The sequence below is a fragment of the Mytilus galloprovincialis genome, chromosome 9 (assembly GCF_965363235.1).
Source record: "Mytilus galloprovincialis chromosome 9, xbMytGall1.hap1.1, whole genome shotgun sequence".
Lineage (NCBI taxonomy): Eukaryota > Metazoa > Mollusca > Bivalvia > Mytilida > Mytilidae > Mytilus > Mytilus galloprovincialis.
In genome coordinates, this window is record NC_134846.1 from 34,404,952 (window position 1) to 34,425,740 (window position 20,789).

General features: G+C 31.6%; 1 protein-coding gene across 4 annotated transcripts; it reads right to left on the minus strand.

Moving 5' to 3' along the window:
• Window positions 1–13,079, minus strand: LOC143044872 (carbohydrate sulfotransferase 11-like). Of its 4 annotated transcripts, none has more exons than XM_076217091.1 (5): window positions 12,991–13,079; window positions 10,789–10,991; window positions 8,260–8,291; window positions 2,799–2,996; window positions 1–966 (listed from the first exon to the last, which is right to left on the minus strand). In XM_076217091.1, the coding sequence occupies exons 2-5, from the start codon at window positions 10,907–10,909 to the stop codon at window positions 64–66; spliced, it is 1,254 nt and encodes a 417-aa protein (XP_076073206.1). In that variant the 5' UTR covers window positions 10,910–10,991; window positions 12,991–13,079; the 3' UTR covers window positions 1–63. The 4 variants fall into 4 exon arrangements, with proteins under 4 accessions (XP_076073206.1, XP_076073207.1, XP_076073208.1 ...); XM_076217092.1 differs by lacking the exon at window positions 12,991–13,079 and adding an exon at window positions 12,887–12,958; XM_076217093.1 differs by lacking the exon at window positions 12,991–13,079 and adding an exon at window positions 11,138–11,234.
• Between the last annotated feature and the right edge of the window lie 7,710 nt (window positions 13,080–20,789).

Genomic DNA, 20,789 nt, shown 5'->3' on the forward strand with positions numbered 1-20,789 from the left:
TTTAAAATACCCTCTTTAACAATTTATTTAAAAAGAAATGATTCAAGAACTACTGATATAGAATCAATGGAAAGCATTCTTTACCCACAGATGACTATCACAATCATATCCGAATATCAGACAATCCGTCCGTAAAATAGCATGTAACCGCCTTAGAACGTCTTTTGGCACTGACATAAATGCATCCTGTAAATAATCATTTCGATATTGTCTAGATTTTACCTTGTCATTCGATTCTTTAACAGCTTGTTGTAAAGCTTTTATATATTTTTCCTTCGTTAAACTTACACTTTCACTTTCTTGAAATGGAAACTCTGCATATTTACTTATTAAGCCTCTTGATTTAAACTTTGTCCACATTCGCTTTTGGTTTTCATAAATACTTAAACAGTTTTTAGTTCTGGCAAAAGAGCCAAATAATATTTTTGTTTGGTCGATGAAAGAATCATCACGAGTATCTTCGGTAAATTGTTGTGCAAGAGTATCATGCAGTTCTGTCATATTTAATATCTTCAGCACGCTCAATGTGTCTTTTGACATGGATTCCATTTTGGCAATGATATCGTATTTAATTTCACACGGACGACAATGGTCATACATTGGCAGAAAATGTCCGTCTCGTCTTTTATTATAAGTTTCCGAATGAATGAAATATTTAATGAATTCTGTAAACGTCAAATCATGTCCACATTTTTTACTAATATTTGAAGGTTTATCTCGAAATTTTTCCACTCCAAATTTTCCTATGCTCTCCCAGAACATAAGATTCGCTGAGAAAAGTTTATCCATGTATCCCGAATACAGACGTGCGTATGGATCCCTAACAATTATAAACTTTTTCGATGAACCTAGAGCTGAATGAATGTCATCAAATGATAATGATTTGAAAGTTTCTTGATGCCCTCCCAGGGCTGCACCTGGAGGAATATCGAATGGACTCTTTTTCTTTGAAGAACCAGAAATAATCTGTAAATACACGAAATTATTAATAAATGATCAGGTTGAATACATGTGCATGTGCATATACTCTATGTGAATCGTATTGTTTTCATATAGTTATCCCGTTACCTTTCTTTTTACCATAACTGTTGGAATAAATTGTCGCCTAGGGTTTTTGGTGGGGTTCGTGTTGCTTAGTCTTTCGTTTTCTATTTTGTGTCTTGTGTACTATTTGTCTGTTTGTCTTTTAATTTTTAAGCCATGGCGTTGTCATTGTATTTTCGATCTATGAGATTGTCCTTTTGGTATCTTTCGGCCCTCTTTTGTACATATATAAACACAAACAAGTTAATCTGTATTATAAAGTACGTTGTAGTCAGCATTCTAGCACAAATGTGTTCGTCCATATAAGGCTTAATGTATACAAGATGGACTTTTTATAACCAGTCAATGGTCCTAAATTTGAACAGCAGGGAAAGCACTCCAAGTAGCTTTCAGTGATCATTTTAATATACAGCGTAACACTATGGTTGGTTAGTTTTGTAGTCTATTGCTATATCGATATCATAATAGTGTGAACGTGGAAAAAGTCAAAACTAATTTATGTATTTCTTATTTCGGACATTTAGACTTGTTTCTCATATTATTCATAGTTACTGTTTAATCTTTCAGACGATTTCATTCTGTGTCAACAGACAATGTGCTTTGATTTGCATTCTTAAAGATATTTCATGTGTGTCACTTTTTTAATATAAAACTGTGAGAAAAACTATGCAAGGGATTGTGTTCATTTATGTTACACAACTATTTCATTTCATAATAATTTTAATCCGTTAATGTCGTACATAGATAATTCTTTTCAATATCTGTTTTATCAGTTCTTGTCCAAGACATGTTACTTTGTATGATAACAATGACATTCATCCGTTTTTCAATTGCGATCTATTGTTACTTTAAAGTGTTATTCTTATGTTTGTAAAATTTGTCAACTTTATTATTATGTAATATTAATTCTTTGGCAACCTGTTAACATTGTCTATCTTTATAATGTGTCAGCTGAAGTTAAGTCTTCAATCGGAGTCAGCCTTTTGAACTGACATCATCCATTCATTAAAGTAAAAATAAAATCCATACTGAAAGTCTTCGTTTGTATTCGCTCTACCAGTCTGTGAGTTAGTTCCGCCAGTGGATTTATGTTCAATAGACAGGGGACCAGTCTTCGGTCAATGTCATTCGTTTCGGTATCTTCGCCAGTTTCAGCAACAGAACCTGTTGCACGGTATCAAACATTCTAGCAACAACATCGTTGTCACAATAGTTTCAAGCGTTTTTCCTGTACACTTTTTTTCCCCTCTTCTTTTTTTTTGAGTTAATTAATCCACTGATAATGGATTATAAATGGATATGGTTGAAATGTTTAAAAACTAATTTATCTTCACCTAATGCTTATATGTATTTACTTGTCATACGTCGAGAACCTTACCAAGGGCTGCATTGTCTTTTGTTAAATCTAAATGTTGGGTTTTTTTTTTTGGTTTTTTTGTTGATTTTTTTTTTACTTTCAATATAATGGGAGTACTCGGATAGTCATGACATTTTAAACTGGCTGCGATTTATAGTCTTCATTTTTATATTGTTGCAATCTCCCATACAGACAGAGTTATCGTCCTTTCCTCCTCAATAGGAAAGGACGATAACTCTGTCTGTATGGGAGATTGATATTGTTGATAACTTTTAAATGACGTGTTGTGCTACTTGTCGCTGGTTGGTTGCGTTTTTCATTATATTGTTGGCAATATACGTCTTTCCTTATCATCCATATCATTTTTATCTTAAATTTCTACTTGATGTTTTATTACCTGAAAAAGTCGTCTCCAGAACGTCGAACCTATTTTTTCCATTGCACAATATATAAATTTATGGTTTCTGTCTATAACAAAATGACTCCTAAGAGTGCCTTCGGTATTCTTAACTGTATAGCTTTCATTACTACTGCAGGCATTTATCATTGTATTACGTCTATCGTTGAATACTTTCAAGTTAGGATCTTCTATAATCTGAAAAATAGAATAAAAAAAGTTAGGTAACATGATATTCAATCTTTTGAAAGATTTCTTTTCAATTATGGTTCAACGTTCTATATCAAGGACATGCTAAATTATTATGAAACTTTTTGCGGATGGTCGGAATCAGATAAAGAACTTAAAAGGTTTCCCATATCATCGGGCATAAATAGTTCCGTATTGAATAGACAGATAATTTAATTTACAAACTAGTTCAAATGTGGTACATCATGATTGTAAATTTTGCTTTATAAATTATATGTTATTATACCATAAGTAAGGTCGCAATTCCGTCTGGTTAGGTTAAATTTTTATAATCAGTCTAGAAAATCGGCACTCCTCGGCAGACTTCGTTACCTTACATCTCATTTTAGATTGTTGAATGCTAATAATGCTGAATTTATTTGATGTCTTTGAGACCATATGTAAAGCACCTGCTAAATTATAAATCTCGATGGTAGTTTATAAAGGTACATTCCAAAGCATGCATGATAACTTAAACCAGTTGACTGATGCAAATTAACTTCCATGTACCAGGTCATTATCAAATATGGTCCAAAAATTATCAGCTGCTTTAGTACATTCGTTCCTCTCATGATTTTAATGACTCACATCGTAATTACGAATTTTCAGTTTGTTTATTGTGTAATTGTTATGAAACTAATGCTGAGTTCACACGTAATTCGAATTCGATTCGCATTAACTAATTCGAATTAGTTTAATTCGCATTCGAAACGTTTAACGTCCTAACGTCAATTCTAATTCGAATTGCAATGCGCGTCAAATTCGCTTTACTGTTCTAACGACGTTAGATTTTAATTCGTATTAACAAAAACGTATTTCTAATGCGAATTAGTAAGTTCGAATTAGCCAATTAGCCAATTCGAATCAATTCGAATTAAAAAAGAAGTGTACATGTGAACGCGATTAGTGAATTCAATTCGCATTCAATTCGAATTAAATGTACGTGTGAACGAGGAACATAGATTTTCATTGTGATTACTAGCGCAAGAGTCGATTCCATAGATTAATAAACTCTGCTACACGTTCCAAACAAGGAATGACTTTGATTATCTATAAAATATGTCTGTCCATTGATAAATAATAGGTTGGTGAGAAGCTTTAGGTCTTTGTGTATACTGATGACTCTCTAATAATAGAGACAAGTGAGAACTTGTTATACGTTTTGAGTGCTGAATTTATTCATCCAAAACAATAAAAACAGCATTTGATAAGCTAGTAATCAGTTAATCAATACTGATTGATTAAGTGTCTGTTTAAATTATCACAAGTTTCGTTCTTACATTTAAACATCTATGTTTGAAAGAAATTCGGAATTATATACTAAGTACTGAGTAGCGGTTCTTGATTCTAAAAAAACTGTTACATGTCAGTTTATGATCATACATCTGTTACTGAACTATGATAATAAGCTGCCAAGGTGTTTTGGTTTAAGCGCGCTCATCTCGAGTGCATAAGATCTTTGGTTCAATCATTTGTCGGATCAAACCGAAGACTTGAAAATTGATATTTGATGTGTCACTGCTAAGCATACGACATTAAGAGTAAGCGCAATGACTGAACGACTCGAAATCAAAATAAAGTGTCCAGGATCAACGAGGACAATATATATATATAGGTCAGTCTTACTGTGAACTGTTATCTCGTGCACTAATTTAAGCACATCAGAAGTCCAGCTCAGCATGCCGGACAAGTACATACATTCGAAGCATGGTTTAAATTCTTCTGAAACGCAGGTACTGTTTGCCGCTGGACTCGATCGATTTGCAATTCTATCAGTTTTTTAGTATATACTTGCAACTCGGTATAAATTAAAGGTTACAGTATTTTATCGATGTTAAAATCCATTTTTACTATTTCATCGTATCTGCTTAATGGGTTTGAATATTGGTAAATTCCAGTTACCCATAACTCATACTATATTGTACAATAAATATTATTGTTATGTGTTGTCATTGATTTTGAAATTAATTATTATGTCAATTTACGGAAGTTTCTTATAACAAATTAATGCAGTGTCAAAAGTTCAAAATCCTGTTATTATGTTCTAGTGCCAATTAATCGCGTTAATGATCAAATTATTAATGATCAAATTAAGTGGGGAATAATCACGCAATGTTGTTAAGAAATAATTGTGAAAATTGTTAAAACTAATCCAATACCGCTACATGTTTACGAACTACGTCATTGATTTTTGCTGTCTCTTCATGTTTTGTATTTTCACTCCGAAGAACTTTGGTTTACATTTCAGATATTGGTCGCTTTTTATTTATTCGAACTCAGTTTACTTTTGAAATGAATAGAGTTACTTTACGGTGTGCCTGCTTGTCCAACGGTTGCCATGATACCGTATGGTGGATGTTTCGTTTGTTTCTCTTCTGTTATTCAATTGCTATCTCAAAGGAATTAACTCAACAACTCATTTTTCATTAAAATATATTAATCTCCTTTATTTTTATAATCAAAATTTGTATGGGGGAATGTTCTGATTCCATCGACTTATATTATTAGATTTAATTCAAAACTGATCATTTGAAATTGTGCTTTCAATTCTTGTCTTTTTTTTTATTATTGGAAAAAGCTTAAAGACATCTGCAAAAGCAAAGACGATCCCTAAGAGACAAAGAAAAAAAAACACACACACACACACCCACCCATAAACATTAAAAACAATTTAAAATTAAAAAACCTTAGTGAGCGCACTCACATACCCCACGTCTACATAGAATGTTCTAATTATCTACAAAGTTTCATGAAATTCTGTTGTGTGGTTTCAGAGGAGTTGAGATAACAAGAATAGGACTGACGGACTGACGGACAGACGGACGGACGGGTCAAAAACAACATAAACCCGTGGGGTATTAGAAGTGTTTGTCTGTAGACTTTACCACAAACTTCTGCCCTAATATACTGACTGACTTGAGAAAAGCAACACTAGATTATCCTTTTTAATTCCCATTTTCAAATTTGCAAACATGTCTCGTAAATGACGTTGCGTAATCATATTCTATTGGCGTTGCATTGTCACTACATGTTGATCTGGTCATTGATGGTCATTCCAAAATAGTGTCGATCAGTGTCGTTGTCGGAAGGACAATAAGACGAGTTTCTGACGTCAATTTGTCTGGTTGCAGCACGTTCACATTTTCTTGTTTGCAATATTATTATGGGCTGATTCAATTTTGTAATCCTCAGTCACCGCAATATGGAGAGGCAACATGTTTCAACTGCTTTAAGTGTTGACATGGATTGACACAACTGATTCATGGAGACAAAAACTATTTTTTAATGGGTTCCAAATTTCGCTTTAAGAAATCCGTGCGACTTCAATAATCCGGTATTTTCAAATACCACAGGAAAGTCAGATGGTGTTTTTTTGTATAGAGGGAGAAGTATGGTAAGAATTCATGAATAATATGAAGATCAAACATGATTTGGTAAAAAATGTCAACAAAATGAGCGTTGCGTTTTTGAAGTCAGTCAAGTACACAAAAAAAAAGTCATGTATAATTTAAATCAGTTTTCAAAGCGTGTATTTCCTATAGCTATAGTTGTATAGCTTAAACTTTTCATACCGTACTGTGTATGTTCTGTGTCCATATCGAGTTTTTTCTTTACTTGTTGTGTACGCTTGAGACAAGTTTGAAAGATCAAAGAAATAAATCATTTTAGAACTAAGGACCAAAACTCGCATGGGGTTATCTTTTTCTGAAGATAATTTATTGCAAATAATAGAAAAGTTTACAAATAAAGATTGACTACCAAAAAGTGTCATCAAGTTTTAAGATCACAAATCCCCCCCCCCCCCCGAAAAAGCTTATGCATCAAAGAGGGTCTGGAAAGGGCTTAGGGAATAGAGATTAATTGACAAAAAAAATTAGCACAAAAAAAAAAAAGAATGATTGTTAAATTATTCAATATACGACGTAAATACAGAATGATATAAACGATGTTTAAAATTAAAAAAAACACATTGAAAAATCATTTTATAAGATTTTCACAGAACATAATTATAATGTCAATTTCATCATGGAACACTTTCTCCACAATCAGGGTTTCATTTAATAAGGGATGGAAAAAGCTATCAATGTATTAATTTAAGTTGCAGTATAAAAACAATACTAGGTCAATGTCATAAAAATATAAACTTGTTTGTACTCGGCGCAAAACTGGGGAAGGCCTAGGTAGAACCTCGCCTTTCCCCAGTTTCTCAGCCTCATACAAAAAAGTTTATATTTTCCTTACATTGACCTAATATTGTATATTTATAAGATTTTCACAGAACACGTGTTACTGTTAAAGTTTAAGAACAAGAGGCTGTCACAACGACAGCAAACCGGATTTATTAACATTTATTTGTGTCCTGGCAATATCACAAGAACCATTACTGATGAATGGTGAAAGTGAAAATCGTCAATATCAAATTTGACCTCCATTTTGTCATCAGTATCAACATATTAAAATTTGAAAAGCTTAGATTGAATGGTTCATGAGTAAATGCAACAACGTGAACGGAAATGCCATTTTACAATCTTTCAAGAACCATAACTCTTGAACGGTAAAAGTCAAAATCGTCATTATTGAACTTGACCTATATTTTGTCATCAGTAACAACATATAAAAATTTCACAAGCTTTGGTTGAATGGTTCATGAGAAAATGCACGGACACGACTGGAAACACCATTTTTCAATCTTTCAAGAACCATAACTCCTGAACGGTAAAAGTCAAAATCGTCATTATTGAACTTGACCTCTATTTTGTCATCAGTAACAACATATTAAAATTTGGGAAGCTTTGGTCGAACAGTTCATGCGTAAATGCACGGACACGACTGGAAACTCCATTTTTCAATCTTTCAAGAACCATAACTCCTGAACGGTAAAAGTCAAAATCGCCATTATTGAACTTGACCTTCATTTAGTTGTCAGTAACAGCATATTAAAATTTTAAAAGCTTTGGTTGAACGGTTCATGAGTTAATGCACGGACAACATTTGATTGCCGCCCGCCGTACATCCCCAAATCAATAACCGACATTTTTGTCACAAAAATCCGGTTAAAAATGCTCAAATTTTTCAAGAATACTGATGTTACTGACCCCCATCCATACCCTCAAGTCACTGTGAGAGAAAGACTTTCGCATAATTCAAATGATTTATCAATACTCTGCAACTGTGGAGGATAATACATTATTTTTTACTTTTAATGATAAATCAATATTAAGATAAATTTTACCTTTTCATCTGTGTGTTGGATCAACATGTCACCTAAAATGAAAACAAAAGCAAGATATAATTCTTTAAATGTCGAAGATATATGAGTTTTGAATTCTATACATAAACTTTTTTGACTGGTTGACAATTTCTAACAACACACAAGATGCATGTTACTTTTCAACAAAGACATTTTTCTTTATCCTATAGAATTCTGATTTTGACTCTGCTTATTTTTGAAGGTAATTGAGTGAATAATAGTTGTTAACATGCTCTTCCTTTGTAGTCTCATACGGAAAATATTCTTATTGTCAACCATAAATAATTGATTGGTTGCTTATCGCTTTACGACCTTAAATGTTTATGAACATTAAAGGAAGAGCATTCTGAATGAGATCTTGGTATATTCTATGAACATTATATCTATAAGTCTATAATTTTCGTGCTTCCGCAGCTTTTTTATGAGGAAATTTAATCATTTGGGTATTTTTTTTTGTTGTTGTCATGTCGACAGATTAACTTCGACTTATGAATGTCGATGTGACTTGTGAATGTCGATGTTCCTTTGATATATTTCGCCGCCAACATGCATCGAATACAAATAAAGTCTATACTACATGTGTGATGTATCCAAACTGTTTGTGAAAAATCATCATTAACTACCCGTGAATTTCTGAAAATGGCTACAAATCTGCACATTTAACATTTTTTATTATGTGCGAATAAGAGGGTGTGGTTTGAGTAAATCAAAAATCGTTACAACAATTTAACTGTGCCTTTATTCAATTTGTCAATGGAGTTTCACAACAAACCCTATCATTATCCGGGTCATTAAATGCCGATTGTATTCGGTTGAATACTTACGGTCTCTCGATTTAAATTTAGCCAAATCACTACATAGACACACATTGTAAAACTATATTAATATTAAAGTTTTAAAAGTCTATTAAGAATATTCATATCGATTCAGGTATTTAAGTGTAATTTGTGAAGTGTCATGAGTGTTTTACACACTCAAACTGTTTACATTCGTCCAACGAAGGTCGAAGTGTTTCTCCTATCTTTAATTTATTATTTGTTTGATTATCATAAAGTGAAAATTAATAAACAAATGAATCAAGAGAAGACGTATGCCACCTTGTACTAAGACTGAAACCACAAAAATGTTAACACACCTTTACCCTCAGTCTGATTCATGATACAGGCAGATTTCAGTGGAGAAATCTGATATGTTGGCTATTGGTGCCATTTGATAAATGCAAAAAAAGATAGTTATGCTTCAAATGCCTATAAATGTAGTTTAAATTTAGATAATGGTTTTGCAGTCAAATTAAAAAATGCTCTTTCAAAAATAGGGTTTAATCATGTATGGGAAAATCAAATTACGTTCTCTAAAAAATGCCTTATAAATGCTGTAGGTAAAAAATTAGCTGAAAGGTATACAGATTTTTGGAAAGACAGTCTTTTTAACGACCAAAATAACCCTAATGGAAACAAATAAAGAACATACAGAAAATTAAAAAAAGAATACAAATTAGAAATTTTTTTATTAATAGATTTAGATAGATACATGATATCAAATTTTATAAAAATAAGAATAAGTAATAGTTATCTAAATATTGAACAGGGTAGACACCGTAAATTACCGTTGGAAAAAAGATTATGTCCTCTCTGTAAAAAGGATGTAGAAGATGAATATCATTTTACTTTAAAATGTCAAATTTTAGAAAAATGTAGGCAAAATCTTTTTCAAGAAGTAGAGAATATAGTTCCAGATTTCACCAAAATGTCTGATGAGGAAAAATTTGTATTTTTGTTTACTTTTAATGAGTATGACGTAACTAAAATTGTTGTCAAGGGAGTTAATGACTTATATGTATTAAGGAACAGCCTAGCTGATAAGAAAAACTAGTGGTTGTAAAAAAATTATGTGACTATTTTATATTTTCTTATAGTACTTGTAATGATATATTTTATAACAATTGCATTAATATGATTGTTTGTACTTGTACTTTCAAATTTGCAAAGGTATCACCTCCTCCAAAACATTTGAATATATAGTCTTATAAGAATATGAATGTTGTTTAAATTTAGATATTATATGTTTGTAATGATTGTCATGTTTGTCTTGGTAACAATCCAATATTTGGATTTTACACCAATAAAATGATTTGATTTGATTTGATTTGATTTGATATGTCTAAACCACCACAAACAGCCACGATCACTATAAACAGCAGTGAGACCATAAAGTGTAAATACATGTACACATGAACTTGTTCGGGGTGAGCTAAGGCTCCGTGTTGAATGCCCTTCTTTGATCTATAATAGTTTACAAATAGTGACTTGGATGAAGAGTTGTCTCATTGACACTTATACCACATCTTTTTATATCTACATGAAAAGTATGGGAGTACAATGTAACAAAAAGAAAAATGATTTCAACAACTACTTTTTTACTCATCACAACATTATACATGTAGCTCAATTACACATTTCACCTATTTTCAAAATTAAAAAAATATTATTTATAAATTTCTTTTTTACAAACCTGTTTCTGTCCCAGAGTTATTCTGTGTTACCATGTTTCCATGTAGAGATACTGATATTAAAATTATGGTCGTCATCAGACACGTGAAGAAAACATATCGCTTTATCATATACAGTCGCATCTTTATAAGTATTTTTACACTTCCAAAGTTCCATCAGGAAAGGGTGTTATCGATTTAAATCATTGGATTCGTCAGATCTATCCTGAAAGAAAAAAATCCATGAAACCATTGATCAGTCGGGAAACTACGCCCTAGTTTAAATCACAGCTTCGTTTAAAAAATGTATCGGTTCGTTGCTTTAGTAAACAAAGTACACGTATAGAAACTATTTTTGATGTATTTACTTACGGGTAGCGAAGCAAATCGACCAAGAAAGAAGTATTTCTATGTAATAGTATGTATACTTTTTAATCCAGTCAAATAAATACACGTATTTTAATTCTGTAATCTATTTCAAACAGTTTATTCGCTATACTATTAAACTGTCTTATCAATTTTTGAATAGATTCCATCTTAAATCGTTAAATATTAGTACTTATTAACTGGCATTTAAGTTTGAAATATCAATATTTGCTTTGAATTTGATTATATTAAAACTATTTAAGAAATAAGAACTTTAATAGTAATAAGACAACAGTATATTTTTACATAATTAACTCTAAAAATATCAAATTCAAACTGAATACCATAAAACAAAATCGATCTAATCATTTATTTCCTATTGTTTGTCATGTTTGTATGGTAAATGTTTTAGATCTACGCATGTCCATGTGCAGGTGAAACGTTAAAGAAACGGGTCAGTCGTTGTCTTATAGAATTAGCATTCACACACTCGAAAAGTAGCTGAAAATAAAAAGATATGTATTTATAGTTTCAGTGGCGGATCCAGACATGTTCATAAAGAGGGTCCCAAATGACTCCAATAAGAGGAGCAAAAACCTCAATAACTCGAAAATAAAATTTTGAATAATCACCAAAAAGTATAAAGTCGAATAAGATTAATATAACTAAGAATTGTGTAAAGTTTTAAGCAATAATTTGAGATACGGCGCGACATGTAAAAAAACACATCCCTGTTTTAGTTATAATATCCCGCAACTCAAAAAGTTTAAATCTTATTTTCACCAAAAAATATACAGATCGTTTGAACATCATAAGAAACAACTATGTAAAGTTTCATGAAATTTGGATAAGCGGTTATCAAGTTACGGTGAGACATGTGGACGCCGGACAGACGGACGGACGGACGCCGGACATTTGTATACCATAATACTTCCCGTAAAATTTTTGACAGGCGTATACAAATCATGTTGTTGAACTTTTTATGTGTCTTTTACGTGTCGTAGGTTTACTGCCTGGTTGGTCGCTAGCCTCACACTTTATTTTATCCATAAAAGTAGAAATGTCAATTGTTTTTCATATCAGCGTAAAATCTTATAGAAGTGTGTAACACAGAGAAATTTAAGTTTTATATTTATCAATCTTCCTTGTACTGTATACATCATCTTATAACTCAAAATATGAAAATACGGAATAAAATAGCTTCCCGTAAGGATGTTAATGTATTTTACTATTATACAGTGTCAAGGTAAAATGTATGTAGTTTCTACGACACTTAATAAAAAAGACGACCCATTTATACATGGGTTTAACATACATGTAGAGAAATAAAACAATGAATTGTTCAAATATTAATTATTTTATGTCAAATCTTATTTGTATACATTTATAATGTAGTAGAACAACTTAAAATATTAAAAAAGTTATGAAATATTCATAAAAACATAAATTGGGGGGATATGAATTTTCAGTCAAATACAAACATTTTACTCAGTGACAAAATACTTATTTTACATATTAAATTTAAATACAATTCAGGTTTATAAGATTTTTTATTCAACATTAAAATATTTAAAATGTACCTTTTACATTTAAATCACAAGACCGACAATTTATATGGAGCGAATAACAAACACTGTGTTGACCATTAAACCCCATCCAATGTAGAGGGAATGGTCAAACTCAACTTACTTCATCCTTATCAATAATATTAAATTATTAAACTTGTTTGATATTATATTATATACTTTTACTTACAATAACAGATTCTGTTTCACAACAAATAGCTTACAATGTATATTCCATTGATCGGCATGTCATACCGTTTTTTTAAATAATGAAAGAAAATCTATATTACTTACTTCAAAGCGATATTTCATTACTATCTTAATAATTATGCTTCCACACGCTACCCTAACATGGTCAATAAATAGTTTGTTAAAAATTAGTGTATCTACCTTGATATTGATTTATAAACAAACAACGGTGTCAAATAAACATTTCTATAACTCATGGTGTTTAATTGTATCTGTTAAAAATGGTTTTGTCTCCATTGAACTATGATCTTCTAAGTTCTGACACGCAGTTGTGACATTACCCTAAATCAATAATTTTGTACATGTATACATTTTGAAAACAACATACATGTATTTATTTCCCTTCATTTCTTGGAAAGACATTGTTTATAGTTTTAAGAATTGACAGAATTAAATGAAGATGTAAATGTATTCATCTAAATTAAATACTTGTATTTATCAAATTATTAACAGTACAATTTAATAATTTGTGCCGCTGTATGTGTCGGTTTCAATATTTGGAAAAGAGAAGAATTAATCATTAGTACAATCGCTAATTGGGTTTATGATGAATTGTTGTTAACGTTGTTATGGTGACATATTTACCTGGTTTGTAACCGGTTTGTGATTCAATTCGATCAATATTCGAATCTTTTCTGCAATCTTGATTTTTCAAGATATAAAAAAAACTTACTGAATGTTGTTTAATTACAAATGAACGATTCAGTTATCAAATATAATGACATTAAATTTAGTGCAGTGTATGCCAAGTCTGTAATTATGTAAAAAAAAATTGCATAACATATATAATTTATTAACATTATACTTAGAATTATATAAAATAACTTCAAGCGAGGATTTTTATAGCCATACACATCTCTGCTGTGAGGTTATTTTTTTAATGCAAATTGTTGATAACAAATATTAAGAAATGTCCTTTCGGAATTTCATAGGTTTAATTTTGAAGGAGCTTTAACGTGCCAAATGTATTACCGACGAATTGACGCAGACTCAGTAACATTACTAAAATGATGACTAAAATTACCTTTTGATAACTGAATATGCTGAGCACATGGAAAAACCAATCTCACACACAAAAAGTGGAATTCAAAAATCGGTTGCGTGCATATCGACCCAGATGAGGACGAATTATTGTCTTGCAATACAATAATATATCAGCGATATCTATTTGCTTATATATATTTACAAAATTGAATCAAAATGGCTGCATTTAGCGAATAATTAATATCAATTCTCCGCTTTTTTATTGCTGTTCGAATAAAAAAAAATGTCATTTGTGATAATCGTAGAAAATGTCCCTTTAACATTATATTTTAACGTTTATTGTTTTACAGAAGGGTATTATAATTATAGGAGTTGTCCTACATTTTGTCTCTCTAGAATAATCCATATTAAAAAAATTGCAATAACTATCATGGAAGACGAACAAACATACATGTGAATTACGGTTATACTTTAGTCTGGATATTGCATGAATATTGGTGAAGTATTGTCCCAAGTTTTATTTTTAGATTGAGCTTGCAAGTTCAATATATAATATTCTATATATGGGCTTTTCAACTTAGAGACAAGACTATTTAATTTCATATTTCATACTTTATAATACTAAAAAGTACACTGTTTGACATACTTTGAGTGGTTTATGACATAATTGTTATCAGGAAATTTTGTTGACATTTGGATCAATATGAATATGAAAGTAGTTAATATTCAAACAATCTAGAATATCTTGAAAAGAATGTTTAGTTTATATAAAGTTTCTGTACTTCAATAATACCTAAAACGCGCTCTAGGTAAACCTTATAGTCAAAATGCAATCTCCCATACAGACAGAGTTATGAGGAGGAAAGTCCTGGCGATAACTCTGTCTGTATGGGAGATTGGTCAAAATGTATACTACTCAAAGAAAATTTGCAACATAATAACATAAGAAATCATGTCACATTTTAATTATTATAAATTCAACAACCTTTTTGTGTGCATTTTGAATTGGCTCAATATTCTAAGTTTGTGCAGTAGTAGATACACAGTATTTTTATTTCGATCATTTAAAAATCTACATAAGACTGCATAAAGAAAGGTAACTCAAACTAAAACTACGTCTGGAACTTTCTGACGGCTTACAAACACCCATTATAAAAATGAAGGTAATAAATTAAATAGTGTCTCAATCTATGCGGAGAGTTTGAAAACTTCAACATAGTGTAATTTTTGACTTTATATCATATGCAATCATGTCCCATTGAGACTATGAAACATTCAGCAACCTTTTTGTGCAAATTTAAAAATGGCACATTCTTTGTTTATCATTCTAAGATCTACAAAAAGACTGCACAAAGAAAGGTAACTCAAATCCAAACTGCGACTGAAACTTCAAGAAGTTCATGCTAATAAAGTATTTACAATAAATAAACAGTGCTGCATTTGAATACATTCAATACAAGTTATAAGAGAATTAAGGTCAAATTTTGTACAAAGTCAAAATACAAATTATTATTTGTACAAAATGATAACTTGCACACAACATATATATATATATATGATTAAAAGTAAAATAACAAAAATACTGAACTCTGGGGAAATTTTAAAACGGAAAGTTCGTAATCAATTGGCAAAATCAACAGATCAAACACGTCAAACGTATGGATAACATATTATATTCCCGACTTTGTACAGGAATTTTCAAATGTAGAAGATGGTTGATGTAACTGGTTTTAAAGATTACTACCTTTCACTTGTGTAACAGTCGCAAAAAAAACATTATTTTGACAACAATGTGTGAACAAGGCAAACACATAATAGGTAAACTGTTAAAAATAGGGGTACACCAGTCAACATTGTGTTATAATCTTAATCACCATAAAACAAAGAAATATATCAACCAGGAAAAACACAAATGCATATCGAAAAAGCACATAAGCAAAAACGAATCACAATTTTACAAAAATTTACCATAGCACAATAACACAACACCGAGATGTACAAGTACCAAACCACGTCAAATGGATATTACCAAAAATAGACGAAACCGTAAAAGTAATAATCTAACAAAGACACATAGACCACTATAACACTTTATTACGATGATAATCAACGCCAATACGTATAATCTGTATTTCAAGATCATCGTGTATTATTTTTGAAGTTGATACGGAATATAGTCAGCAAGTTCTTAGTATCTTCCGATGAACGTTTATAGAAAAGGACGAGCCGTTCGTTGACATAACTCTGGATCATGATTTTTTGGCTCAGATTTGCGTAGTATAAAGTCAGAGTAGTAGTTGCAAGCTCTTGAATACCGAAGAAGTTGCAATTGGGAAATGTATATCCCATATGCAGGTGGTTTTTGTATATTTTTACTAAGGTAAAGGGAAATTGAAAATTAAATCATCTCATTTGTCATAGATTCTGGTACTTAGATGACCGTTTATGTCAAATTGAGGCAGGGGGAGCTGTGTCTGTTGTTTCTTTAATTTCAAGTTCAGGAGGATATGTTTATGGAATCCAATCAGAAAAGTTTAGATTGTTAATGGAAAGAACATTATCAATATGTCGGATTGTGAAATTGAATGATCCAGCTTCTTTGATCTTCTTGTTTTTGACAAGTGTCTGAAGGAACTCTAACTCATAATATAACAAAAGGTCAGCAAAGAGAGGCGCACGTTCCCATATGAATGCTGATAATTTTTTGAAAAGTTTACCTCTAGAATTCAACAAATATGCTGTCAATAAGAAACTCCAGCATACTGATAACTTCCTCTGTATAGCACGTTTTACCTTTTTGTTCCCTTTAAAAAAAAAAATAATGCTATGCCAAAGTAATAAATTTATAGCGTATTCTTCCATTTAAAATGAAAATTATAAATATATTCGTGGGACCTATTTACGACATACGTTTTCTATTGGATAATAGTATTACATATTACAACTGATATATACTTGGTCCGAAATTTAGCAAAACAACGTAAAAACTGGTTTGTGTAATCAAATATTTGTTATCCCCTCTGCGGAATTCGGTACTCTACTTATATGACATCATGGGAACATTGCATACACTTTCTCCAATACCTTAGACCTGGGTTGCGTTCAATATCGTAGCGGCTACATAGTGCTACGTGGATTTTGACTATTGGACGTGTAGCTATAGACTAGTTGTTACATAGATATTGATAGCAGCTACGTAGCCGCTACGTAGCTGCTACGATATTGAACTCAACCCTGGGTTGCGTTCAATATCGTATCGGCTACGTAGTGCTACGTAGAATTATGACTATTGAACAAGTAGCTAGACTAGCTGCTATCAATGAAATGAAAGACAAGAATACAAAAAGGACCATATCACAATAACTAAATGATGAGATGTATAAGTAACGAGACACACTTATCAACAAGGTCTTGGTATCTTCCGATATTTTTTTTTAAGAATTAGGACAAGGCGTTCCTTAAAAATGATTAAACCTGGTTCACCAACTACTGCTCAGACAATGGTGACATTTTATAAAGTGTGAGTCTAGGATACCATAGGAGTAGGAAAGTGTGCATCCCATATGCAGGTGAAGGCAGTATATTGCTGATAAGGTGTAGGAAATTTATAATTTCAAAAATAAAATCGTCTGGTTTGTCACATAGATTCTAGAACAAAGATGACCGATTATGTCAAATTTGAGGTATTCTATATATATAAGTCTAAAAATGAGGTAGAGGAAGCTGTGTCTGTTGTTCCTTAAAGTTTTAGTTCTAGAGGATACATTCATCGGTAAGGAGAAGTGCACAGTATTTTTCAATAGGAATGTCGACAATTTGTTAAAAGATTCTACCTCCAAATATGTTTTCCATTAGAAAGTCAAGCATAATGATCATTTGCTCCTATGTGTAGCATGTTTTACCTTTTTATCCACTATTAACAAAATACGACGTATAGTATCCGTAAGAAAAAAACTAATAGCGTATGCTACTAATTTCATTGCTGATATTAAGGTGAGTAAACATTAAAATATCACAATCGAAACCGTCTCAATTGTCATTGATTCTCCGGTACTGATATGATCTCTGTTGAAAAATTTGAGTTAACTGTCTAGAAATTATACAGAGAAGGCTATATTTGTGGTTTCTATATTAATGGGCCACAATCATGTTTGTTATGAGAAGAACATGTGAACTTAAATCTGCCTTCTTTGGTCGTCTTGGTTTTTACAGGTGTTTGAAAGAAATCCGACTCACAAACAATAAGAAAGGGTGGGCCAGAACAGGTTCACCACAATTGGTTCTGACCACCTGCTTGAAAATTTTACCTCCAAAGTCAACAAAGATGTTGTCAAAGAAAAATTCCAGCTTACTAATCACTCGTTCATTTGTGTAGCATGGTATAGTTGAGGGTTCATTTACAAAATATGCACAACAATTCCCAAAATAATAAATTTGTAGCATATGGTTCCATTTTGATTGAGGAAAGCACTGTGGATTATTTTTTTAAGACGGGTTTTTAGTTTTTCAAATGGTATCATGTTGGTGAAAATAGTGTAAAAACGAAGGTTTTGGTTGTATTTTTTACAGAGAATGACCGAGGTTTTAAAATTTCCAGAAGTTCTTACAGTTAATACAACTACTCGGATAAACATCATACAATTTCTGCAACACCTCTTTAACTGCAACTTTAATACTGTTGTTTTACAGAGTTTTGTGGTGTTAATATATCTATTACAAACAAGGCAGGTCCTCATATTTGTTGTTCATGGTAATATTTAATGAGGTAATGCAGGACTTGTCCCCCATTTCCATTCTCAATTTTATCTATGTAAAATAAGTAAATTACTTTAACAGTTGGTTACATTGAAAAAACATAATGCTGTCAAAATTTAACATTTCTTCCCTGTCTTGGCACTTTTATGTTGTTGCCAACACAAAAAATTCAAGAATTCAAGAGAGGTCATTAGACAGTTTGTATCTAACATAAACAGGCTCTGTTGGAATTTGGTCATGTAACTATTTGACTTCAATTTCTAAAACATAATAATAAAGTATTACTTCCACACATAACCAGTTTTGTCCAGGTTTTTAATTATTATAAAAGGTAGAAAAATATTGAAAATTTTAGCCTTGTCGCTTATGAATAATAAAACCGTTTTTTTCTGTCGAATCATTATGATTTATTTTAAAATGACGTTGTTACCGGTGACGGACAATTCTGGGTCGTCGTGCCTTTTGTACTAATTGGGTTATCAATGTACGGATATTCATTTGTCACAACTGACAATTATGTGTAGGTCAATGATAATGTATAACAAATATTACCTAGTAAATCTGTACCATTAAAATTCATCTTGTAAGTTGGTATATATTTACCAGAGATGTCAAAAAATATAATCAGAAGTTTTTTACACACGGTAAATTGTGAAAATATGGCTTAATACTTATTGGAAAATGTTGTGAAAAGATGGAAATTGTCTGAAATTTTCCCTTCCTTTTGTTTAATCCTATGCGACAGTTGTATTCTTTGAAAACGAAAGATAAATACTAAGAGTTACTTCCAGTACATCACGGATTTTCAGACTAATTAGTTATCAAAGGTATCAGGATTATGATTTAGTACGCCAGACGCGCGTTTCGTCTACACAAGACTCATCAGTGACGCTCATATCAAAATATATATAAAGCCAAACAAGTACAAAGTTGAAGAGCATTGAGGATCCGAAATTCCAAAAAATTGTGCCAAATACGGCTAAGGTAATCTATGCCTGGGATAAGAAAATCCTTAGTTTTTCGAAAAATTCAAAGTTTTGTAAACAGGAAATTCAAAAAAATGACCACATCATTGATATTCATGTCCACACTGAAGTGTTGACTACTGGGCTTGTGATACCCTCGGGGACGAAACGTCCACCAGCAGTGGCATCGACCCAGTGGTGTAAATAGTTATCAAAGGTACCATGATTATAATTTAGGACGCCAGACACGCGTTTCGTCTACATAAGACTCATCAGTGACGCTCATATCAAAATATAAATAAAGCCAAACAAGTACAAAGTTGAAGAGCATTGAGGATCCAAAATTCCAAAAACTTGTGCCAATTACGGCTAAGGTAATCTATGCCTGGGATAAGAAAATCCTTTTTCGAAAAATTCAAAGTTTTGTAAACAGGAAATTCATAAAAATGACCACATTATTGATATACATGCCGCGCGTTTCGTCTACATATAATAATAGTTTATGTAGTGGTACATATTTTTGTAAGCTTTTGTTTCATCAGATAAACAGTAAACCAACGGAAAATCAGTGAAAATCCAAGCCTTTCCCCTAAACATTGGCTAAAATGAGGAATGCACACGCTTTTATCTTCGTTTTTTACATGATTAAAATCCTTATCTGCATGTTTCCAATTATTGATCACAAATTATACATTAGACTCTTCCGGAATTTAACCTAAAAATGTTAGATCTGCATATATGTACAATTTCAATAGATCATTTATGTTCAAATAAATTTGAACGACAACAACGATTTTTTTATATCTATATAAATGAAGAGATGCGATCATTGACAAATGAATTATATGAATTTATTTAGCTGTACTTATGTTGTTAGGTACGAGGTGTTATGCAGATACTCCCATTTTTATCATTTTGCTAAAGAGGCTATTAAAATGAAAGTGGGTATTTCTAAACGGCGGAAACGGAATGCCGAACGAAAACGGAAAGATATTTTTTATACGGACAAAATATTGAGTAAAAATGGTAAGAACTTCGAAAAAAAAATGATTTTGCATCTACAACAACAATAGGCCAACTTTTTCAGATAGATTCATGACACAATTATCTTTGTTGTTTATCGTACATGCTGACCATTTT

What these genes read in the sequence shown, in the direction of transcription:
- LOC143044872 (XM_076217091.1), bottom strand. Translation starts at nt 10,909, where the DNA reads ATGCGACTGTATATGATAAAGCGATATGTTTTCTTCACGTGTCTGATG. An exon ending in TAACTCTGGGACAGAAACAG is followed by an intron (nt 8,292 to 10,788) that starts GTTTGTAAAAAA and finishes TTTTCATTTTAG; the next exon opens with GTGACATGTTGATCCAACAC. An exon ending in TCTGGAGACGACTTTTTCAG is followed by an intron (nt 967 to 2,798) that starts GTAATAAAACAT and finishes GTGTATTTACAG; the next exon opens with ATTATTTCTGGTTCTTCAAA.